We start from the raw sequence: 25,352 nt of genomic DNA, 5'->3' as shown, positions 1-25,352 counted from the left end.
CATAGGAAATACAAATTCCAAGGGAAATAGAATTTCCCATGAAACATGGGAAATAACTCACCAGGCCCCCCCTTGGTGAGTAATTTCCTAGGAAATGCAATTTCCTATGGTGTCAACCAAACAATTTTTTCTAATTCCTAGGAAATTAACAAGGGAAAGAATTTCCCATGAAATGTAAATTCCCATGGGAAATTACTTCCCATGTGAACCAAACGAGACCAAAGAGGAGAGGGAAAGGGTTTAAGAAAGGAAAATAAGGAGAATGGAAACATAAACTCTTAGTCGTTTGGTTCAAGATATGGAATGGAAAGGGAATTGATACAAATAGAGGAGGGGAATGGTAACAAAAAAGGTTACCTTTATTAAGTGTTTGGTTCAAGCCAGCGAATGGAAATGAAGGGTAACCATTAACTTAAAGTCATGGATTTTGTTACTTGAGAGGGGAGAGAATGTAACAAATTAAGGGAATTCATTACCATTATCAAGTAATGGTAAGGGATTGATGAGGGGTTGAACCAAACTAGAAGAAATGGAATCGGTAATTGATTTCATTTCTTGAAATCCACAAATAGTGAACCAAACGACCCCTACTATGTTGTTTGTTTTAATATATCTAAGAAAATCCTAACGTTTCACCACCACAACTTTTGAACTTTACAACCACCACCACCATTTCTCTTTCAATCACCCCCCACCCTTTATAACTGCTCCCCCCTCCTCCTTTCGGCTATTGGACATCCCCCCTCCCTGCTTCCTGTCGTCGCACCTTTTCCCCTTATGGCCGCAATCCCCTCCCTGCTTTTGGTCGTCGCACCCCTTCCCCCTTCTGGCAGCCGATCCCTACCCCTTCAGTCGCGATGGTTGGTTTCGTGTTGGGGTGAGGAAGCTTATCGGGGGTGGTGGTTATGGGTTTTTTGACGGTGGTGGTTTTTCGAGGTTTGTGGATGGTTATGGGTGGATGGGGGTGGTTTTTCGAGGGTGGTGGAAGTTTTTGAGATGGATGGGAGTGCTTTTCGGGGTTAGAGGAGGTTTTTCGGCAGGTGGTTGGCGGTGATGGTGGTGAAGGTGTGGCAGCTCGGTGGTTTGAGTTGAGGGGTGGTGGTGGGTGGTGTTGGTGTGGGGTCTAGTAGTGGTGGGTGGTAAAGTAGGTAGTTAATGGTTGGTCAAGGAAAGGGTAAGTGAAACCTTAAGGGAGGGTGGGAAATAGATGTAGAGGACTCTGGAGTAAGAATGGGGTTAAAAGGAGTGATAGAATAACACAAACAAACATCAAATAAGGGAATCAGCTTACTTGATTCCCTTACTTAGGGATGGCAACGGTTGGGATTTGGGTCGGGTGAGCTATCACCCGCATCCATCACATGCTTTACTCATCACCCGAAATTCATCTATCCATCACAACCAGGTGATTCGGGTGGGTTGGGTAATTAACGGGTGAAAAATCTAAACATCAAATTTAGATTATAGCTATTAAAAAAATCATGTACCCAATTTCCACATACACTTTCCGAAATGATAAATAAATATGCCGATGTTTTTAGCATTAAGAAAATGTGACGTCGCACCATACAAGTTTTAAGAAGTCATCTTCACAATAATAAAGTCTCGACAACAATAATTCAACAACACGAGTTTCAAAAACACGAGTTTGAACACAAAAAATTAAACAGATGGATAATGGTTCGGGTGCTTAATTGGGTGATGGGTGAGAAAGGGTCACCCGCATCCTATCCGAACCCGTCACCCGGTTTTCATCCGTTTATTACGATTTTTCACCCTTTTATTTAAATAGGATAGAGCGGGTTACTGGATATCCACTTGATATTGCCATCCCTACCCTTACTCTTTCTTAAATACCTCAAACCAAACGTCTCTCTAAATAAAATTGGGAATAATAGGTTGTTCAAAACGATAAAATCTAAATTTTCTCCATTTTTATGATTCCATTTTCATCAAACCGATATAAGTAAAATTCTCCTCACGTCAACTTGGATTCCCAAAATCCAATCATGGATGACACATACCCGAAACCATTAACCATACATTGGGTCTCCACCCCCAACTCGTCCGAGTTCACCCTACTGAGTTGGGCACTGACTCACTCTTCACTCGTTGCCCTTGACGCTGAATGGAAGCCATTTCGCTCTCACACCACCCAACCCACTAACTCTAACCAAGACCGCACCTTCCCAACCGTCTCTCTCCTCCAACTCGCTTGCCGACTCGTCGAGGACTCGGCCGAGTCCACTCAAGATGACTCGGTCGTTTTTCTCGTCGACTTGGAATCGATCCCTTTTGGTTTGATTTACGAGCAATTGAAAGGGATGTTTGTTGATGAGAAAGTGTTGAAATTGGGTTTTCGATTTAAGCAGGATTTGGTGTATTTGTCTTCTACGTTTTGTTCGAATGGTTGTGAACCTGGGTTTGATTTGGTGAGTAGTTATAGTTAATGAATTTCTATAGATTTTGTTCTTAATTTTATTTCTAACTTACAATTGTTTACTTTTGTGTACATTAATTGCAGTATTGCACAACTTCATGTACAAAAAGACCGTCTAACTTAGTTAAAAGGGTCAAGGGAAATGTAGCGTAAATAAAGAGTGACCCTTTTAAGATAAATAGTTACTGTCGCAGGAATTGTTGCTAAAGATTGACCCTTACAAGATAAATAGTGAGACGGTCGCAGTCATTTGTGAATTGTTGATAAGGAGTGATCCTTTTAAGATAAATAGTGAGACGGTCTCAGACATTTGTGAATTGTTAATAAGGAGTGACCCTTTTAAGATAAACAGTGAGACGGTCTTAGTCATTTGTGAATTGTTGACAAGGAGTGACCCTTTTAAGATAAATAGTAAGACGGTCGTATTCATTTATGAATTGTTGCATTGTTGCTCATGAATCATGATGGTCGATGAAAATTGTAGCTTGATTTTGTGAAGTTAATATCTTTGATCAATGAAAGTTATGTAGATGTTGTTGTCATTGTTTCACTTATTACTTCACCTGGTTTTTGAAATTTTAGTAGGGTTTGATAATTAATAGGGTAAAGTTGAAATGATGCTTATTACTTTCTGCCCTTTTTGGTATCTTTGCATTGCAATTTGCATGAATATCTTGTTTCTGCCTGTAATGGTTAATTTGGCAATTTGTGTTATTTGTTTAAAGATCATGTACATTTGGTTGTTTTGGATGTTATATTGAGTAGTGTATAACTTAGCTCACAGTCTTTGAATTTAAACAGGTCGAACCGTTTATTGACATATCTAGCATTTATCATCACTTACAACAAAGGCAACATGGAAGGAAGATAGGAAAGAATAGCAAGAGTTTGGCAGCTATTTGTGAGGAATTGTTGGGAGTGTCTATTTCGAAGGTGAGTTTTGCTAATGGTGATGCATCGTCAAATTCAATTTGTTTGATTTCTTTTTTGTAGTGTGACGCTTTTGATGTGTCAATTGATCTTTAGCCCTAGTGAAATTGCATAATGTTGAGATATCTTAAATTCTGACACTATCAATTAACCATTAGCATACACTAAGAAACCCATACTCTGTATAAGCCTCACGCATGGTGAATATTAGGTCGCTGCTTATGGTCTTAACAGAATTCTTTTGATGAAACTTCAAAATTGGCGTTTTTATTTTTAGCTCTTTATTTTAACATACCATTACAATGATTATGATGCTAGATATTCGGAGACCTTTTCTATATGTGTTAATATTGTGATGCAGATTTGGCCTTGTAATTTTTTTTTCTGGGTTCATGACATACCAACCATGGCATCAAGTTCCTTGTCTTGATGGTAATCGATCTAGGTTACTCGACTCTTCATCTTGCATCAGACATCCGTATCAAATTTTGACTTGGGTCACATGTCAGTTTGGGTCAAGAGCATGCAAAATTCCATGAAGTTGACGAATTGAACACCAAGACACATGTTTGCATTCCATCCTAATACTGATCTGAGTAACACAATTACACAACTACTCATGGGTCAGAAAATCCTTCTCTCTTAGGTTGGGTCTTGGGTGTCTAATACTATTTGACACTTCCAACTAATAATGAAGTCATGGAAGCACATGAATAAACTGAGTGAAATTTCTATCAACTAATAATAGAAGAAATTCGTGTAGAAGATATAGTGGTGGTATACGATAACCTAATGAAGCTACCTATACCTGTATGGCCTGCTTTGGTAGGTGGTATAATATTGATGGTTATGATAACGAATGTATATATATTTCTTTTAGAAAAGCATCATGTCAATACCATGGCGATTAAACTTCATCGCCAAACATAATTATGGTTAATGCTATATCGAAGTTGGTAGTGGGTGAAAAAGAAAGTTCTTTTTGAAGTAATAGAGGTATTTGGAGATGATAAAGCATTTACCTTGGGTATTGGCATGAGGCAATCTTCAAAAGTTCGCCTTTCAATACCATTAGTCCATTACCACCAATTATTATCATCTACCAAATAGGCCGTTAATGTTATATGTAGGAAGTATGGGTGTACCATAAGACCATGGGATAGCTATCAATGCTCAGAAGATATTAATATTAGACTTTGAAACACAAAAAAGAAGATCATCCCATCAATGTCATTGGTATTTAGTGGTGGATATTGGACTAATTTGGGGGCCTAAGGGAATTTGAACCCCTAACCTCTAGTCTAGGAGTTGCGTGCGTGCGTGCGCGCACGCGTGTGTGTCCTACTCTCTCTAATTACTATCCCCCCTGATGTCCATCCATTGCTTAACAATTGTGCCTATAAAAGCTTCTTTGTATAGCGCGTCTGGGTGATATCAAGGCTCTCCAAACTCAGGACACATCCACTTGTATTAAACCATGAAAGTATCCCCCTCTCAATTTTTTTCCTATATCTTCCAGCGAGGGTTCTGGCATGGGATGGAGCGGGAAGTCTACTCATCTTGCATGCTGAATGATTCCTTTCTATTATCATTCTGGCATTGATTTAAGGGTTTCTCACTCTGTGGCTAACATGATAACATAAAAAGGGTTAGAGTTTGAAATAGCTTTGACTTTGCCATCTTTATTCTGAATTACTTTTCTTTTTTATTGAGCTTATATAGATCCGTAACTGAAGTATTTTGGACTCTATTCCTATGCTGAGAAAACTCCGGAATAAAATAGGGAATCTGAACACTTACCTACCATGGGTAAATCTAAGACGGGTGATGATCTGGTTAATGCACTGTTTTTCCTGTGTTTTTGTGCTCAATAAAGTGGTCCACAGATTTGATACCTATTTGACTATCTTATCATTCTCTGCTGTGAGTTAGGTGTGTTCCTTATCTAAGAATCTTGTATGTTTATATATAATAATCATAATATGCTTTGAAATTTCCATCAGGAACTTCAATGTAGTGATTGGTCTGAACGCCCCCTTACGGAGGAGCAAAAGACATACGCTGCAGTAGATGCTCACTGTCTACTTGAGATATTTGATATCTTCCAATTCAAGGTTGACAACGAAGGTCCGTCAAACCTGGTACTTGATTTTACCTTGATCTTTCTAAATACTTTTATTCCGAGGTTCTCTCTTTCATCTCATTTGGTGCTCTGCATAGATATATGCATTCCAATTGAAAAATTGCTTGTAGAATGTTCTAGAGTTGTTTCACATGTAAAGTGATATAGTTTCATGCTTCATTTTTCTTAGTGCATGCATGGTCTAGATTTGTGCAATGGTGTTACCACTTGACTGTTTCTCTTAAACAATTTGAGACATCTTACATTGTGGTTATTCAGAATTAAGGGCCATTAATGCGGAAAGGAATTTTTTTCATGATACAGTTCAATATTAATTTCTGATTGGTCACTCCCCGTTCTTGCAAGTGTTACAAGAGTAGTATGTTGCCTTGCTTACACGAAGATTTTGGCTGTTTAAATTTCATTTAGGATATGGATTCTACTTCTAATTTGGTAACCAATAGAGAGTATTCAGTGCTTGTTCTTCTTGATATGATTTTTATGTTGGAAGGAGCGTGAGGTGTCACTGTGTATTTGTGTAATCCTTCTGTTTTTTTCTGCTTCAGGGGAATCAGTTCCTGAAGTTGATTTGCTTGGTTTCCCTATTTTAAGTCTTGGGTTGAAAGAAGTTCTTGAGACGTCTACTGTCTGTAAGAGAATAGTAAGTAGTAGAGTCAATAAGGCTTCAAGTATTGTCAGAGCAACAGCAGCTACTGATGTCTTCAAAAACGAGATCTCTACGGACGTGGTTGTTTCTGACTCATTATGCAGGCAGACTGTACCATTGGACGAGTCCCTTTCAAGAATTATTTCTAACCATGGCAGTAAAATATTGTTGAACGATTCAGACAGAAAACCTAGAAATTCTAAAAAGAAGGGGAAGAAACATTCTAAACCGAGTTTGAATCGAAAAACAAAAGGTGCAGATTGTGCTGATGATTGGCAAGGCCTTCCGCCATGGAAATCATTGGATGCTGGCGATGGATGCCCAAAGTTCCTCTGTGATGTGATGGTAAGCTGATCGTCTTCTGCTATTTATCTTTTATTATAAAGCGTCCACGTAACTTGTCTTAAATTTTTAATGAATCTTTACTCGTTTTCTTTTAAATTTCATTTTTAACCCCTGATCTCCTCCTACTTTCTCAATTTAAAGTGAAGCTAATAGGGTTTGACTTCATATAGGACATCAATAGGCAAATAGCTTTTGCGCATGATAAAAGAAGCTGATGCACCTTTCTTCAGGTTGAAGGATTGGCGAAACATCTACGTTGTGTTGGAATTGATGCCGCAATCCCCTACTCAAAGAAACCTGAGAGCAGGTAAAAGTCTGATGGCTTGCGAGTGCTTACTTCAATGTTCCGTGTGAAAAATTCTTATTGATTATCATTGACCTCATCTTTTTTCCAGGGAACTAATAGAGCAGGCACAGAGGGAGAAAAGAGTCATCTTGACTCGGGATGCGAAGTTGTTGAGGCATGATTATTTGTTAAACAATCAAATATACAGGGTGAAGAGCCTTCTCAAGAACGAACAACTACTTGAGGTGACAATAACCTTATGTTTTGACAATCGATCTCTGAGCTTCACATTGTTTTTTAAAGTCAAAGTGGACATATTCTATATATTGCTGAAATTAGTATTAACAATGAAAATTTCCATTTCCGAGTAGCAAATTGCACATATTCATTATAAAGAACCAATGCTTGTCGAAGTTCTAGCCTTCTGTCCTAGAGATGGCTACTCAGTTTTGCATGCCTTTTTCTGTCCTTTTACCCAGATCATTCTGTCTAGGATCATCTTGTTTCTCACTTTTTATGTGATACGATTTAGCTTCTCTGTTGTTATTAATTGAGCTTATCTGGTTAGATTAAGATGTGTTGGTTCCTATGCCATACTTCTGAATGATCAAGTTGTGAAGTATACTCTGCCCTGAAACTGAATTGGAAGATGTACATCGCAAAATAATTGGCACACTATAACTTACGGTGCAAGCATTATCGCGCTCACGGAGCAAAAATGCATTTTGATAAATCGGAGATATAGGCAAAGGGGTTTACTGTCCTTCCACTCAACCATATATGTGTGTAGTCCTTGCCTGCCTTGTGCTAATATTAATAATAATGGAACACTGAGTCAGGTGCCTGAAATTGAGGTGTTTTGCGCAGGTTATTCAGACATTTCAGTTAGAGATTTCCGAGGACCGGCTAATGTCAAGGTGCACAAAATGCAATGGAAAGTTTATTCAAAAACCGCTAACAACAGAAGAGGCTGTCGAAGCTGCCAAAGGTTTTCAGAAAATTCCTAATTGTCTCTTTAACAAGAATATAGAGTTTTGGCAGTGCATGGACTGCAATCAGCTATACTGGGAGGTATGTATCTGCTTCCTGATATCCCGACAATGTCGATAATATTAATATCATCTTTGACCCATTCCCTCATAAGTATAAGCTAAGGACATGATGTGTTCTTTAAACTTATACTTAAAGACCCTTTTTAGTACTTACCACTCTTTCAAGTTTCAATCACTTGTTTGAGGAAAGATGGCGAATTCAATGGACACTTCAAGTATCATGCATGATTTTTGAATCGAGATGAATTTGTAATGTGTCTTGCATAGTTGATTTCCATCTTTCTGAACTTGAGATAAAATTCCAACTTGATGACTTGTTTAAAGAACATTTGTCTGCCATGAAGAGCGTAATGTAGCATCAAACTAATGGCTGAGTCTCCTGCCTAAAGGTAGTATCCAAGGGCTTAAAAGTTTGAAACCTACTACTTGGAGAGGCTTATCATGTTAATTTCTGAATAAATAATCAAGATTCTCAAGTTCAAACTTTATTGGAGTGTTTTGGGGGGCATTAAGCATCTTTCAGAGAAGAAAAATGACACAGAGAATCCTTCACATTGAAGTCTGAAGAGATTGTAGTCCTTTTTTTGTTCCTTCTCTTTTCTTTCGATTTGCTTTTGGTGGGGATTGACAATGGAACCTTTACTGCATCAAAACCGAAATGTCATCTCATCCTTTCAGAATCATACTGTGAATTGTTTGGTTGTACATGTCATAATAACTTATTGGTGGCGTTGAAACCATACATAAGATTGTGATATTGTAAGTTTGCTATGAAATCTCTCATTAGAGTAAGATGCTAGAACTTGCATCATTTACTTTCTTTGGCTTGCCTTATTTGCCTCGATTCATAAACATTCGGCCATAAATAGAAAGAACATTAACAGTTGAGTTCATAATCGCAGGGAACACAGTACCATAACGCGGTCCAGAAATTCATCAACATTTGTAGTCTGAGTGAATAATCGACTACCTCTCATTTTCGAATGAAGTTGGTGTTGCCTATCAGAAATGACTATATCCTTGGCAAACTTCTTGTTTGTGAACATATGCTATGTTGTTTATATATGCATTCTTGTAAAAAAGTTTCAAATGTGTTGCAATTCTACTAAGTTAAATTTCTCTGTTGAGGGTATAATGTTTTTACCCCGATCTACATCAATGGTGATAGATACAACACACGTTACTTAAATTATTCTACTTAAATCATTGAGGAGTATACTATGTGTTCTCAGAGAATTTATTGTGGTACAGTTGAAGGAGTGTCTCTTAAATTACAATCAAATCCAACCAAAGGAAAAAAGTATATGAGCGCTTTTTTTTTTTTTTTTTGGAAAGAGTGGAATGATTTTTTTTTTTCTTTTTTTGATAAGAAAATGAGTGGAATGATTTTAGTGTCACCTTCTAAATTGTTCTTGATTAGTGCTAATGTTTTTAGTTGGCAAAGTCTTTTTTGCTGGATCTTGATTTGAAATGCTTCACATTATTATGTGCAAGATATAGGTATACTGACTATACTCCCCTTTTGGAGCTTTTATAAAGGCAAATGCTAATGGGCAACCGTAGGGCGTTAGATAACACTAATGGTCCGTTTGGTAGACGTTAATAAATTGCGGTAATGGGAATGAATTTTAAGTGTAATTTTATTAGGGAAGCACCTTTAAAATTTTCATGGGGATGCATTTTTTTCTCCATGAGCAAGCAATCTCACTCCTAAACTTGTGTTTTTGTCTCCAAGGAGAAGCAATTTTCATTACCACTCATTACCACCTACAAGGTGGTATTGGATGAGAATGAAAATTCAAGAAGGAAAGTGGACACTTTAGGATAAATTAGCATTATCATGGAATGGGCAATGATATTTTTTCTCAAATTTACATACAAATTCATTCCCATTATCACCATTTATGACCAACTAAGAAACGGGCCGTAAGGGGGCATTTGGTTTGGGGGAAACTGGAAAGGGAAAGGGAGTAGAACCTCTTGATTCCCTTTTATGTTGTTTGTTTTGGGAGTTTATTTTCCCCCCTTTCCCCTCCTTACCCCCAAATCCCTCTAATTTGATTACCTACACCCCCAAGGTTTCACATTCCTTTTTTTTGACTCATCATTGACCACTTCCTTGACTATCCAACCACCACCACCAAACCATCACAACCTAACCATCACAACCTAACCCAATCATTACCACCACTAGACTCCTTCACCTGCTCAACCAACCGCCACCAGAACCGCTTCCTTGACCACCCACCCAACGGCAACCCTAACCCGACCACCCATCACACTCCTACAACCACCACCTCCATCCACAAAACCCTTATATATATATATATATATATATATATATATATATATAATATATATAATTATATTATAATAATATATATATACGCGTGAAAACCACTCCTTATGCTGAAAATTGAAAAATGCAACATAAAATGAGATAAAAGTCCCTGAAAATGAGCAAAAAGTTGTAAAATGAGGAAAAGTTTCTTAAAATGACCGAAAATATAAAATGACCAAAAAACGTAAAATGAACAAAAGTTTGTAAAACGAACAAAAAATTTGAGAATGAGTGAAAGTTTCTTAGATGAGCAAAAAAAAACATAAAATGAACAAAAATCTGCAAAATGAGCAAAAATGTTGGTTTTCAGTTTTCAGTGAATCCTACCCCTATATATGTATATATTCTTAAATATTACTTCCCCCGTCCTCTATTAATTTACCCGTATTCCTTTTAAGGGTGTCCCTTATTAGTTTACCCCTTTCCTTTTTTTGCTATTTTTGGAATGGGACCACAAACTTTTCATCACACATACATTCAACTTTAATATAAAATAATAGTTCCTCTTTCTTTTTATGACCCACAACATTTTTTTTTTTTTTTTTTTTTTGATAAGGAGAACAAACTTAGGCTAACCCCTAATCTGGGGGCCAGCCTAAAACATCCTTTCGGATGATGAGGGAAAAATCCAAACAGTACGGGGGGAACCAGTACAGTAAGGAGGGGTGGTCATGCGCTTTCCTAGCCATGAAGTCAGCAGCCTTGTTAGCTTCGCGAAAGCAGTGACGGAACTGACAGTCCTGAAACCACCTAGTAGCCACACCTGCATCTATCACAATGTTAGAAATTTCCCACGGAATACGCCAACAATTCTTCATAGAATTAATGACAGCTAAGTTGTCTCCTTCAATAATAATATTAGAAATATCAAGAGAAATAGCTCCTTTAATTCCTTCTCTAAGAGCCCAAGCTTCAGCTTGCAAAATAGAAATATTGGGCCCCAAAGACTTGGCACCAGCTAGGAGAACCTCCCCAGAATTATTACGAATAACAAAACTAAGGAAGCATTCCCATTTCTAATTTTAGAGCCATCAAAATTAAGCTTACAGTAATGAGAGGAGGGGGGACCAAATAAGATTTTGGCCCGATCTATCTAACTTGATCATGGGCTTTTTAATGCTAGAGGTGGAAACAACATTATCATCTCCATCATCCAGATCAGACTTCAACCATTGTTCATAAAAGTTCTTAATTATAAAACTAACACGACGAGGAGAAAACCCCTCATCATTGAAGATAACTTTGTTTCTAGTGAACCAAATAAACCACCAAATAAAAGCAGACTTAGTTATGTGATCATCAGAAAGAGTAGAATGACATACCTCAATCCAATAACGGAAAGTAAAGGAGCTAGAGAAATTAATATTACCAGGACAGGAGGGCCAAGAGGCACTATCGTGGAGGCAGGAGAATACCTGTAAAGTAAATGGACACTCAAAACAGAGGTGAGTCATAGTCTCCTGAGAATTACAACAAAGAACACATTGCTGAGGAACAAAAACTTTGCATTTTTCAAGTCTATCCTTAGTAGGAAGACCATCATGACAGGCTTTCCAAAGGAACATTGTAATTTTGGGAGGGACATGAAGCTTCCAAATCCAAGCAAATTCTACCTTCTCAAAATTTGGATTAAAAGCTCCTTGGGCTAAAAGGGAACCAGACTTAACGGAGTATTCGCCATCCGCCGTCAATCCCCAAACAAGAGAGTCTGGCTGAGGAGACGACGACACAAAAATAGAAGAGATCCTAGCCACAATATGTGAAGGTACTACAGTTTCAAGCTTGGAACAATCCCACCCCCCAAACTCATTAATAAACTCACTAACCGTAGCACCTTCTGAACCCGAGAGAGGACTAACCACCATACTAATGGGATATTGGAAAACCCAATTATCCTCCCAAAATCTAATGTCTTTACCATTTCCAACCTGCCATCTTAGACCCTTTTTAAACAAAGGCCTGAGGGACATAAGCTTTCTCCATTGCCAAGAAGCTACTGGAGAAACATTATGAGAGAGGATATCACTAGATTTACTATACTTTTTTTTAACTAGACTAACCCAAAGATTATCTGAAATGTTTGAGAATTTTTCCAAAGCAACTTCATTTGAAGGGCTATATTATTGACTTCAGCTTTTCTTATACCCAACCCCCCAAATTGTTTCGGAAGACAAATTTTATCCCATCCAATCAAATTAGCAGTTTTATTCAAGTGGTCTTTATTCCAGAAGAAATTCCTATAAGACTTGTCTAAATTCGAAAGAATAGTCTTTGGTAAATAAAAACTTTGCATTTGATAATTGGCTTTAGTAGCCAAATTCGCTTGAATAAGAACCGTTCTACCAGCTTGGGAAAGAGAGTTGGCTTTCCACTTAGGTAACTGATTGACAACCTTAGTGCAAACTTTCCCAAAAGTTTCCTTTGTAACTCGAGAATCTATAATTGGGCAACCCAAATACTCCCCTAAATTGTTTGTTTCAGCCATTCCAAGTAGCGAAGCAAAATTAACTTTAGACTCTGCAGAAACATTAGGAGAACATTGAAAGGCAGATTTATGAAAATTAACAAGCTGCCAGACATAGAACAATATTTATCAAGAATTAGCTTAATAGCAGAACAACTATTATCAGAGGCTCGCGCAAAAATCATAGTGTCATCAGCAAAGGTAAGAAAAGGGATACGAACACCAGATTTACCTATAGGAACACCAATTAATTTATCTCTGTGATCATTAGCCGCTGACAGTTGCCTAGCAAGAAGTTCAGCACATATAATGAAAAGATAAGGTGAGAGCGGATCACCTTGACGGATTCCTCTGGACGGGGTAAACCGATCACCGGGAATGCCATTGACTAAAACTGAAAAGGAGGGAGTTGTGATGCAACACCGAATCCAAGCAACCCATTGAGAGCAGAATCCCAACTTCTTTAGAGTGACTAAAATATAGTCCCATTCTAATCTATCATAAGCTTTTTCCATATCGAGTTTGATTGCAATCCACCCCTCAGATCCAGATTTTTTACTAAAAGAGTGGAAGACCTCATGAGCAATTAGAATATTGTCTGAATAAGACGTTCTGGAACAAAGGCCCCTTGCAGAGGGTGAATAATTTTTCCTAACACAGATTTTAGTCTAGTAGTTATAACTTTTGAGATAACCTTATAAATTGTTGAACACAAACTTATAGGTCTAAAATGATTTGAACTGGAAGGATTATCCTATTTAGGAATTAGAGCAAGAAATGTGTGGTTTATTTCCTTCAATATATTTCCTGAATGAAAAAAGGCTTTAACCGCTCTAATGACAGAATTACCCACTAGAGTCCAATATTTCTGAAAGAAAAAAGGAGGGAACCGTCAGGACCAGGAGATTTGTCCGGAGCTAGATCGAAAACAGCTTCTTTAATTTCTTCAGCGGAGACTACTGCTATAAGATAGTCATTATCTTCATCAGAGATTATAGGAGAAAGAAGATTAAAGTCAACACCTTCATCAAATCCACAATTTGGATTTGAAATAAATCTTTTACAAAATTCCTTTGTAATTTCACTAGATATAATAGCTGGAGAAGAGATAGCTTGATCCGTCTCTGTAGTAAAGTTTTTAATTTGATTCTTATTTCGCCTAATGGTAGCATGAGTATGATAATATCTTGTGTTTGCATCCCCAAGACGGAGATAATCAGTCTTGCTTTTTTGTTTCCAATAATCATGACTATAAGATAATAGATTTTCTCTTTTGAGAAGAAAACGAGTTTGTTGTGACTTGAGAGAAGAGCACAAGGGATGGACTAATAGATTAGATTGAATTTCTGCTAGTTTAGAATCAACAATTCTCAATTGTCTAAAAACATTACCAAACTGGGACATATTCCATTTCTTTGATGCGACCTTTAGTAGTTTACATTTCTTCACAAGATTGAACATATGAGAGCCATTAAAACGAGTACACCAAGTCTTTTTGACAAGAGTGTCATAATCTTTTCGGTGACACCACATTTTCTCAAAACGAAAAGGGGGAGCTTTCAAGGTTTTATTCTTAGATAAATCAAGTGTTACTTGACAATGATCTGATGAAGTGAAAGGATGATGTTTTAGAATTGCTTGAGGGAAGTGATTAAGCCAAAGTTGACTAGCTAACCCTTTATCAATGCGTTCTAGAATATTGTTTGGGCCTGCTCTTTTTTTTCTCCAAGTATATCTAGATCCCATAAAGGGAAGCTCAACACAGGGTATCTGCGTTAAAACATTTTTCATAACGTTGAGCCTATTGGAGTTAAATGGAGCTCCTCCTAATTTGTCCTGTTCACAGCTAATTTCATTAAAATCCCAAGAATCACAAAGAGAAGTTAACGAATTCACATACTCAAAGATCTCTTCCCAAAAATCAGCTTTATGTTGGCTTTTGGGAGGGGCATAAATAAAGATGATTATAAAGGAAATATTTTCATTTAGGAGAGTAATATTACTAGCAATAAATCGAGTAGCTTTATGAATGACTACTAAATTAAAGGGAGACTGATTACAATCCTTCCAAAATAACCAAAGCCCACCTGCTAGGCCTAAGGTGGGCACGAAATCTACATATTGAAAGCCACATTGATTTGCTGTAATAAGGGAGGGGGGAGCTTGGGACTTAACTTCACAAATCATGAAGACCTTAATGGAATTACTATTACAAAAATCTCGAATATCAACCAAAGAGTTCTTTTTTAACACCCCTCTTATGTTCCAAAAGCCAGCAATCATGCTTATTTAATAAATCACACAAACCTGAAGTTGACTAGCATGAAGGGCTAAAGAATTAATAAGACATACTTTAAGAATGTGGCACAAACATTCACTAATATGAGCATTGATAACAAAATCCTGGAGACAAGGTGAAACTGTCATATCTTGTGAAACTATAAACCCTGCACATTTGAGGCTGAACACGAGATGAACCTTTACCTTAACAATGTTTCCTGAAGAGGAAAACATCCATTGAATCTTCTGAAAAAAAGGATGGTCATATGTAACCAGCATCACATAATGAATAGCAGACAAACTGAATATTTTCATCAGCAAATGAATAATAGCTTGTAAAAAGATATTGCATTTTTCTTTAATAAGGCTCTTAGGCTCAAAAGAGACAAGGCCTTCTATTGGCACACGTTGATAAAAATATTTTTCTCCATTCCAATAGCTTCTGTGGCCTAGAATGGAGTGAAAAATTCCAATCCAATAGCTTCTGTAGCCTAAACCGGAGATTTTATTAAAGTAAAATATTCTGAGAAGCAACCAACGAAATCCAATCCAACAATTTCTACTGACTAGCTTAACTTTTACTAAATTAGATAAATAGAGAGCAGTCACTCTAAAATTAGAGGTGGCCGGAATAAGCTGAAAAAAGTTGAGAGCTAAACCAACCTTAGCTATGGGGTATGACTTTAAACGACATCCGAAAAATGGCTTCAACCAATAAGAGAAGCAAGAAGAAGCAGTTATTGTAGTCATTTGAATGAATAGAAATTCCTTCATAGATATCAAGCTAATGAAACCATAATAACTTAAGATTCTCAACAGCAAACAAAAAATATAGAGCATCCTGCTAATTGGACAAAAGATGAGCATGTCACCAATTACTAACAATGAATTTCGTAATGAAATCTTTCCTAAAGGAGGTAAACAAAACCATACCTTATGGTTCACAATACATGAACCTGCCTGATCTAATTGAACAAAATAGGATGCTTTATGTGAAAGTGAAATTTTTTTGAATTCACCAACTTCACCATGAATAGCAGACAAGTGATAAAGCTGGAAATCATAGAATCTAATGACTTCAATGAAGGCTCTAGCACACACCACCATAGTAGCAGCCACACGGTGGCAGAACCACCAGCAGACCACGCCAAACAAAACCCGACAGCCAGGAGGCTTGGGTGAGACATAGGACATCAACCCTTCAGCAGGAATCGAGAAAACCAACACCAAAAACATTAAACAAAGACCCACACCAATCATTGAAAGAGGAACCCAATACCGAGAACCCCGAAAAACCCTAGCCATGACTCGAACTTTAAATTTGAATGGAAGGAAGATGAATCCTTTAATCCAATCAAATGATTGAACTCTGAATCCCAAGAATGGTGAAGAAGCTCGGAATTGTACTAACAAGTGAGGATGAGAATAATTCTCATAATCTGATTTTTTTTTTCGACAAATCACAATCTCATCATGAGTAAAAATTATTTCCTGAAGAATGACTTTTTTTGGGCAAAAAATTTTGAAATTTGCAATCTGAATTGCTAACAGGATATTAGAAAGAATAACTAAGAGCAATTTATCATGGTTGATGATAGAAGATTTCTCAAAATTGAATTGGGGATTTCTTTTATGGCTAGGGTTTTGGAACTTGGAATTGGGGCTTTTTTCTCCTTTCTTTTCTCTTTCTCTCTCTACTTTTTTCTCTCTCATCTTAGAATCTGGATGAGTATGTACTGTACTATGTTCTGGTTTGTGAGCAACTAGAAATTGTTTAAATGTATGACCCACAACATTATTTCTTCTAAAACTATGTGCAAAAGAAAGGGATAAACTAATAGAGGACGGAGGGAGTATTTTCACAACGTATACGAGATAAACTTTTGGAGATGGGTCACCTTAGAAAAAAAGAACTTTTGGAGATGGGCAAGTGGCAACCTACCACTGTTAGCAAAAGGGCAAAAATGTAATGTTTTAGGTGTCAAAGAGAGACATCTATGACTTAAGACTAATCTACTTCACACGGAGAAATTCAATATAAACATTCTTCAATCTTCATACAGTCCAACTTTATTCTTCATAAACCAACTCCTCCTTTAACCCTTCACCATTCAAACATGGAATAATCTCCCCACACTCTAGTTTACTGCTCAACTTTGAACAACGTCGTAATTTTCAACACATCTATGTCATCTTATATGCTTATCTTTGTTATTATATAGGCATCTTTTTTAGAATCATTTGGGAGCCCAATGGTTGGAGCTCTCAACCTCATGGTCGGGAGTTCGACTCTCATTAACTTAGTGTTTGTGTGGATTTATGTTTCTGGGTATAAATCCTAGTTTCCAGTGTCTGGAAGTTTCCTTATGGGTTGGGATCCCTTCTTTCCCCTAACTCATGAGGACTGAGCCTGTTAGGCCAGTAAATTACCGAATCAAAAAAAATAAATTTAAAAAATATAGGCATCTTTTTGTAATTTTATCTCTTAGTATAAACTTTAGTCATACTTTTAGTGCTACTTGCACAAAACGTCTATCTTTCTCCGTGTTCCTTTGACTAGTTATATATACATATTTGTCAATTGTTTTTTATGACCTCCATTTCTAAGTACTTCTAAGCTTCATAAATGTCATATATATGTATCATATTTCATGTCTAATGTAAGTTTCACTCTTCAAAATGTTCCCAGAATTCACAATCTTAATTTGGGTACTAATAACATTAGTTTCCATCTTTATACTTCTTCGTTTACTCTACCATACTTCTGTTTTTCACATCATTATAAGTTGGTTAATTTTTCTCCTAGACCATTTTCATATTTACCATCTTTACAAAATCCCACAATACAATGATCATTTCCAAGAAAATCAGCTCTTTCGAAAAGTATTCACTTACATAAGATCATTACCTTCTTTAGAAGATTCAGATTTCGCCGCGCTGTTTTCAGGAGATAAACCAGGTGATATTCTTGTGTCTTTGAACTCTGATGGATATGTTACTGATACATTCTTGCGTGCAAAAGTTACTTGGATATATAACAAAAGCAACAATTATGAAGGTAATGTTGTACTGAAGATGAAGTCTAAGGATAAGAAGAGGATTTTAGTCCCTTACATTCAACATATTTACAAGGTAGTTGATGACATTGAGCAAAAGAAAAAGGAGTTAAGGATTTATCTAAACTGTTCATCGAACGATAATGATGGACTAAATTCACAGTGGAGATCATTTCCTTTTGTTAATCCATCATCATTTGATAACATTGTTTTGGATAATGATGTTAAGAGCAAGGTTAAGAATGATCTTGAGGTGTATTTAAAGTCTAAGCAATATTACAATAAGATTGGACGTGCTTGGAGACGAAGTTATTTGCTGTATGGTGGATCTGGTACAGGTAAATCTAGCTATGCAGCTGCTATGGCTAAGTATTTATCATATGATCTTTATGATATCGATTTATCGAAGCCATTAGATGGCTCGGATTTGAAGGTACTCTTGTTGCAAACGACAAGAAAATCATTGATCTTGATAGAAAACTTGGATTGGTACTTGATGGGAAAATCAAACAGTGTGAGTTTATCTACTATGTTGAATTTTATGGATGGTGTTGTATCAAGTTGTGGTGAAGAAAGGGTAATGGTTTTTACCATGAATTGTAAATACCATATTGACCCGTTGGTTTTACGTCCGGGTCGAATTGATGTTCATATTCACTTCCCATTTTGTGACTTTAACGGGTTCAAGGCTCTGGCTTTGAGTCATTTGGGTGTAAAAGAGCACAAGCTGTTTAGTCAAGTTGAGGAGTTGTTTGAACAAAATGTGTCACAAATAAGCCTGGCAGAAATTAGTGAGATTATGATTTCACATAGAATGTCTCCTACTAGGGCTATGAAAAAGGTTATTAAAGCATTGCAACATGAAGTAATTGATGGCAAGCAATCAAATAATGTTGGATTAGAGAAAAATGTGAGCGGTAGAGATCAAGTTTCCGAGGAATTGGGGGGTTCAAACTCTAAAGGTAAACGAGAAGGTCTGAATGCTATGAAGGAAATTCAGAAAATGTATGGAAGATTAAGATTGAAAAGTAGTAGGAGAGCACAATCTTTTGATTTGAGTTTATAAGCAAGTAGAGTTAAATAGTTATTAGTAGTTTGACTGAATTTAGAAATTTGTAATGTTTATTTCTTTATTTGTTTTTGAGGGCGTAATATTTGTCCCGAAGGTGACAATAAAAATTAGATTATATATCCATGTAGTCATGTAAATTATGTATATACACTCTAATGTTAAAGAATATGTAGGAGTTCAAATTTATTTACGATGATGACAAATTTCTTATATCTCTATCATCTTTGTAAATCTCAAAAGCATTGCATACTCTTAATGATACTTGTTAGCTTGCCACATTTAAATTTGGTGTTTGTAATGATCAATCTCTATCACCTTTGCCTTGATGTACTAATGATCATCCAAGAAAAAGCTATGTTTGATACATCTCATTTGAACTCTAAACACCTAAGTATTTATTTTGTCAAATATGTTTTAGTATTAGCTTACATTATGGTAGATGGAATTGATAGTACTCTTAGTCTCTTACTCTATCATCGAACACCAATCCCTAAGATGTATAGAAAAGGAAGGTTTCTGAATGTCACATTCAAGACTAATAGTACTAATTACTTAACTCCTATATAAATTAAGGGTTATGCTATATGCAATTCTTAGGGTTGCATATAAGACATAGATACACTACTTAAAAGGGAAATAAGTTGTGAATTTATGGAAAAATTTTGCATCAACCGATGTAATAAATAATCAATTAATGCAACTTATTTCCATTTTTAGCTTCTTATATACAGCCCTTAGGACTGCATATAGCTTTTCCGTAAATTAAAACCGTTAAAATTTCATGTTTCATTATGTGTCTCATCTTATGTTGTACTTCATCCGTGCTCTATTAGTTTACCCCTTTCTTTTGCACAGAGTTTTAGGAGGAATAATATTGTGGGGAATACAAAGAGAGAGAAAAGATTATTTATACTTAAAGTTGAATATATGTGTGATGAAAAGTTTGTGGTCCTATTCCAAAAATAGCAAAAAAAAAGAGATAAACTAATAAGGGACACCCTTAAAAGGAATACGGGTAAACTAATAGCGAACAAAGGGAGTAATTCGCTAAGTCTTTTAATACAAGTCAAGCGCGCCGTTTACATTCCCGCTTTCTCTCAACGGTCGTCTGGTCTGAACCCGCGAACACACAACAATGGCAACAATACCATTACGTTTACAACTATGGAGCTCCAAGCTAAAGTTCCTCCTCCACCTACCAAAACCCACCATACCACCCTTCAAAACGACGTCGTACAACCAGTTTTCCTCCCTTTCTCTCTCCTCCGCAACCCACCATCCCAAGCAAGTAGGGACCCACAACGGAAGCTTCCATTGCGACGAAGCTCTCGGTTGCTTTCTCCTTCGTTGCACCTCCAAATTCGCTGATTCCCAGATTATTCGAACCAGAGACACTCAGGTATTAAAACCCCCTTTCATTCTTCTCCTTTAATTACACACATTTTTCCTTGAAATTTGGCGTTGTAATTAGTTCTTGTGTTTTTCTTTTGGATTTGTGGGTAGGTGTTGAACACGCTGGACGCTGTGTTGGATGTTGGAGGAGAATATGATTTGAGGCGCGATCGGTATGATCATCATCAGAAGGGTTTTGATGAGGTTTTTGGTTATGGATTTGGGACGAAACTCAGTAGTGCTGGACTTGTCTACAAGGTGTTTGATGAATTGTCTCTGTGAAAATTTCTCTCTAGAGGCTTTTCTTGCCTGTTTCTTTGTTGCTTTTGTTGAATTTATTGAATTGTTGATAGAAAATATCAGATTTCTTGTATATTTGTGTTTTGTCTTTATATTGTTGTTTATTTGGTAATTAGGCTCTGTTTTTTCAAATTCCAATGGAGTTAAAGATTAAAATGGCTCATTGATATGCTGTGCTTGTAATGATTGCGAACAAATGGAGTAGTTGGCAGTTGCTATGTTGGCTTGATGGTTAAAGGATTAATTTAAAATAGCTTCTAGTTACGGGCGGGGTAAGGCTGCACATGTTTTGACCTCTCTTTCTTTAGAGGGATAATGTTAATGTTGATGTTGTAGGTAATTAGGCTTGCAAATTCTCCTATGTGGAGTTGAAGGGAGCATAAGGGGAACATAACCTCATAGGGAAACCCTAGACCGAAGCTGGAACATGGGATCAAATGTCTAGAGAAACCCCTTCGGTCTGATGTGAATTGAAATCTCATGGTTTGGAGGTGGGAAGTGGGAACTCTAAGTGGAGTTGCCATGTGGTTATTTAACTTTTTTTGTAACGAGAAAAGAATAACCACTTTGACTATATAAACCATGACCATAAGAACAGAGAACAATACTGCTAGCAATCTTCTTCCTGATATGGTAGGAGGAAGCTGATGAGGGTGGGGAACCACTTTTCCTTTTCGAGCAAACATAATACATGATTTGAGCGGGCATCTTTTTCCTTTTTCTGATTCTCGAACTAGTAGTGTAGTGATCAACAGCTTCTCCATTTTGGTAGGCAAACGTTATGTCCCATGTGCATCCAAGAGTCTTGTTGTTTGACCGTCCATTCTGCATCTTCTACTGCTGACTTTACTTGCAATTTCCCTTATCACCATGTCTTGAACCTGGGCTTCTTCCTTGCTTCCCAATTTATCAATATTGTCTTCGCGATCCTTGTCGTTCTCCAATGAATCAGCAGGGATGGCTTTTGTCACAACTAATTTTTCTTCCTCATTTTCCTGGTTCTTTGACCCGAGTTGTGAAAGCCAACATCGGTTGGGTTTCACTCTCAGTGAAAGCTAACCCAAAGACCTCTGCTTCCCCTAATGCGTGATTAAGGGGGGCCTTCGTCAAGGTAGCTGGTTTAGTAGTGGAGGTTCGGACCTTCAAAACTGTTCTGTCTGTAACTTGATGTTCTTAATATTTCCTTTCCGTTTCTTTCAACATCTTTACCGCAGAATTAAGTATGAGGAACCAATGCAATTTTTTCCGTTCAAGGAGACCAAGACTTGAAGTATTATTTATATTTGTTTGAGAAAAGTTCTCCAAATTATTTGCATAAGTATTTTAACATCAGGTGTTATTCTGTGGTTATGAGGTCTTCCCTCACTCTTGATTCTTTTAGTCATTCCGGCGCTGTGTAAATGATGACACCCGCATAGAATTGTAATGAATGTTGTTGTGTCTAATATATCTAGTTACACACACTGATAATTGATGCTGGCTTGCATGTTTCTCTTTTATGATATCTGCTTTCTTCTCTCCCTTCTAGCATTATGGAAAGGAGATAATTGCAAAGGAGCTTCAACTTGATCAGGGACACCCAGATGTTCATCACTTGTTCTTAGCTATCTACAAGAATTTCATTGAGGTAGTCAGACTTTACATTGTAGATCTGCCTGTTAATGATTTTCAAGGGTTCTTTCTGATGCCTGCTGAATTTTTTAGTTACATTTCTTTCCACTGATGTCTAGTGTGTTTTTTTATGTTCTTTTTCTCTAGCTGATCAGTTTTGCCAGTGATTCAATAGTCACAGTTTTACAGTGGTCAGAGGTCCGAGCTTTTTGTACCATTGACGTATGTACCAAAAAAAGAGTTCTTAGTGTAGTATCAGTATAATTTTATTTGATCCTTCCTCACTCAGTGTTATAAGAAGTCGTAGTACCTGATGTTTTAGCTGTTCTTTTTTTTTTTTGGACTTGCCTTTGGGACAGGAAGTGTAATTAGGTGGTTTATGGTAAGGAACATCAGGATGCTTGTACATTTAAGGATTTTTGGCAGTGTGCGAAGCACATATAGCTATTTAAACAGGAATCCCTCAACAAAGCTACTAAAGGGGCGCAAGGAAGATATAAATGTTATTTAGAGAACTCTTTGAGAGGGGAATCTGTGAAACCACAATTTTAGTTTCTCTCTTTATTTGTCGGTACCTAAAAAGAGTGGTTTCAACTTAGCATTTGTCGATCTCTCTTCTTCAGATGGAAGGTGTTTATAGTAGAAACTAATGGCTTATACCTTTGATCGATACAGACATGCTGGTGGTCTTGTTGATTGCTGTCAAACATGATATGTCCTTAGTCAAATAATGATGCTTGCATGGCTTCACATGCCTTCAGAGACTCTCTTTTGAAATCCTTATCGTTCAAAGCTCTAGAGTTCTGTCTCGAGTACTCTCTGATTTTATCATTGATAATTTCTCTTGTCGCATACTTATTATGGGCCGGTGGCAGGCGATTGATGCAGTAGACAATGGTATAAATCAATACAATACAGACCTATCACCAAAATATGTCATTAACACATACTTGTCATCAAGAGTGGGGAGATTGAATCTTAACTGGACAGATCCTGACCAGTCAGCTGAACAAGAAAATGATGCCTTCCGGAAGGCGATGATGTTGGCAGGAAATGAGTTTTTGGAGGTAATTTTAAAAAAAATGCATAGTCATGTTCATTTTTCGCTTTTCCTCTTTCCTTTCTCTCTTGTGATATTATACTATTGCGTGATGCATTGTCTAGATAAACTGATACGTGACTCCCTTGCTTTTTCTTACGTCATGCTTTAAAAAATCTATATTGCAGAGCATCCATTTTCATGCACAATCATGGTTACCGGCTCGATCAATTATTGTGGAGTGTCTTGCAGCAAGGAAAGATATCGACCCAAGTGGAGAAATCATGGTGCTCAAGAAGTCTTGTCCTGTAAGTGAGCATGCTGGTACAGATAGACTTGAACAACCTTCCTGGCTTCTGGTTTATCAGAACTTGCTCTCCTTTATCTTTTGTCACCCTTTCCCTGGTTTTCTGAGTGTGGGGACGGGGGATCCCATTCAAGCTGTTTCCTAGTTATTTCGTCGTCTAAGTGCTCCTTGTTACTTTTGTAGGGCACACCCCTATAATTTATCTAAAGAATTAGATGTGCTTTGGAAATACAAGAACTGGTGAATGCATTAGGAGCTTGTCACATCCTAATATCTTAAAACTACTTCCCTTGGCGTCTTCCTTTCTGTTTTTGCTTCATTGCTTGAGTAACATGGTTGAGAAGGAAATTTGCTTTCATCTAGTCTTATTATTGCATAATGTGCATATCTGCTTCCCCCTCCCCTTTTCCTATTTTGTGTAAGTGGTGCTAAATTAGTAAAGTATAATATATAGTGTTGCCTAAAATTCTGTTTTTGCTTTCATCCGTAAACAGTGGAAGCTTCACATTTTTGAGCTTGAGGAGGATTTGAAGGTTCAGCCTTCCATCAAATATGTTATCTATGAGGTATTGTTGCTTTTGGCTGGTTTTCCGTTTTTTAAATTGAATTACCAACTCACTAATGATGCCACTATACTACCTTTGTTTTTGTCGATTGAGGGGGACTGGATAGGGTTCAATTGAATGCTTTTGCATATCACATGGATCATTTTGTACAATGAAGATCAACGTGGTAGATCACTGTACATGGCATATTATGATGTTTTGCTTATTTTTCATTCTTTCTTGTGCAGGACGATAGACGAACATCTTGGCGGGTGCAGGCAGTAGCTCTTGGACCAGATAGATTTGAAAGCCGTAAGCCCTTGCCACATCATTGGAGGGGTTTGGAGGGCAAAGAACTTTCTGAGATAGCAGGGATCCCTGGCTGTGTATTTGTTCATATGAGTGGTTTTATTGGTGGAAATCAAACTTATGAGGGTGCACTTGAGATGGCAAGAGCTTCCTTAAAAGCATAAAAGAGGTCTAAACTACCGTACAATTGCGTATATTTTTGCTTATTCTCAACATCCCGAATATGGCAGAGGAGATTTAGCAAATGTCAAGGACATGCAATCAGTAGCTGTATGCACAATATGTTCATCACAACTTTCCTGTGGTTCCAGTCCATCAGCAGAATTCATATTTTAATTTTCCTATGAATGTGAGATTGATGAAAGCTGTTCCACTTTTCCAGCCTTTGAAGATTATCAGCCTCTCTATTCTGAAATGCACAACGGTGAAGTATTCACTGTTATAAAGAGGTAATCTCTTCTAACATAACTTTTTGTTAAAAATTTAGAAGTGAATCATATATGTAATTCCTTTTGTTCAATTGTCTGTATTGGAAATTCTAATCTTTAGTTTATCATCGAACAAAAACCTTGTGTAGGCCGCATCATTTTTGAGTGGTGGGCTATTGCATACTCGTAATTTTTTGTTACTATTTAGTGGTGTCATGTTTCATTGATGGTAGTGTGAATGGTTCTCTGATTTTAGTTCGAACAGAGATTTATGAATATTTGTGAACTTTCAAGATTTTTTTTTACAACATAATACAAGTTCTCTTGCCAAAGTTGATTTTACTTGTAGCGGCAGCCTATTACCAA

At 37.0% G+C, this 25,352-nt stretch overlaps 4 protein-coding genes across 7 annotated transcripts; 3 read left to right on the top strand and 1 right to left on the bottom strand.

Moving 5' to 3' along the window:
• Positions 1-1,889: 1,889 nt before the first annotated feature.
• Positions 1,890-9,058, top strand: LOC104888201 (hypothetical protein). Its single transcript, XM_010673094.3, has 8 exons — positions 1,890-2,432; positions 3,242-3,373; positions 5,374-5,497; positions 6,059-6,504; positions 6,735-6,811; positions 6,900-7,035; positions 7,658-7,861; positions 8,745-9,058. The coding sequence occupies exons 1-8, from the start codon at positions 2,010-2,012 to the stop codon at positions 8,802-8,804; spliced, it is 1,602 nt and encodes a 533-aa protein (XP_010671396.1). The 5' UTR covers positions 1,890-2,009; the 3' UTR covers positions 8,805-9,058.
• Positions 9,059-10,746: 1,688 nt separating this feature from the next.
• LOC130590876 (uncharacterized) lies at positions 10,747-16,821 on the bottom strand. Of its 4 annotated transcripts, none has more exons than XM_057393498.1 (2): positions 15,861-16,821; positions 10,747-10,946 (listed from the first exon to the last, which is right to left on the bottom strand). In XM_057393498.1, exons 1-2 carry the CDS (start codon positions 16,638-16,640, stop codon positions 10,779-10,781), a joined length of 948 nt encoding a protein of 315 aa, XP_057249481.1. In that variant the 5' UTR covers positions 16,641-16,821; the 3' UTR covers positions 10,747-10,778. The 4 variants fall into 4 exon arrangements, with proteins under 4 accessions (XP_057249481.1, XP_057249479.1, XP_057249480.1 ...); XM_057393496.1 differs by lacking the exon at positions 10,747-10,946 and adding an exon at positions 14,612-15,173; XM_057393497.1 differs by lacking the exon at positions 10,747-10,946 and adding an exon at positions 14,612-15,170.
• A 602-nt stretch (positions 16,822-17,423) lies between these two features.
• On the top strand, positions 17,424-19,245 carry LOC104888200 (hypothetical protein). Its single transcript, XM_010673093.4, has one exon. The coding sequence runs from the start codon at positions 17,607-17,609 to the stop codon at positions 19,047-19,049; it is 1,443 nt and encodes a 480-aa protein (XP_010671395.4). The 5' UTR covers positions 17,424-17,606; the 3' UTR covers positions 19,050-19,245.
• An 881-nt stretch (positions 19,246-20,126) lies between these two features.
• Positions 20,127-25,209, top strand: LOC104888198 (uncharacterized). Its single transcript, XM_010673092.4, has 7 exons — positions 20,127-20,454; positions 20,559-20,705; positions 22,276-22,374; positions 23,234-23,425; positions 23,586-23,705; positions 24,199-24,270; positions 24,498-25,209. The coding sequence occupies exons 1-7, from the start codon at positions 20,191-20,193 to the stop codon at positions 24,720-24,722; spliced, it is 1,119 nt and encodes a 372-aa protein (XP_010671394.1). The 5' UTR covers positions 20,127-20,190; the 3' UTR covers positions 24,723-25,209.
• The last annotated feature ends 143 nt before the right edge of the window (positions 25,210-25,352 follow it).

The sequence above is a fragment of the Beta vulgaris genome, chromosome 3 (genome assembly GCF_026745355.1).
Source record: "Beta vulgaris subsp. vulgaris cultivar EL10 chromosome 3, EL10.2, whole genome shotgun sequence".
Taxonomy (NCBI): Eukaryota; Viridiplantae; Streptophyta; class Magnoliopsida; order Caryophyllales; family Amaranthaceae; genus Beta; species Beta vulgaris.
Note: the sequence above shows the minus strand (reverse complement) of the source record. Positions and strands in the feature narration are given on the sequence as shown.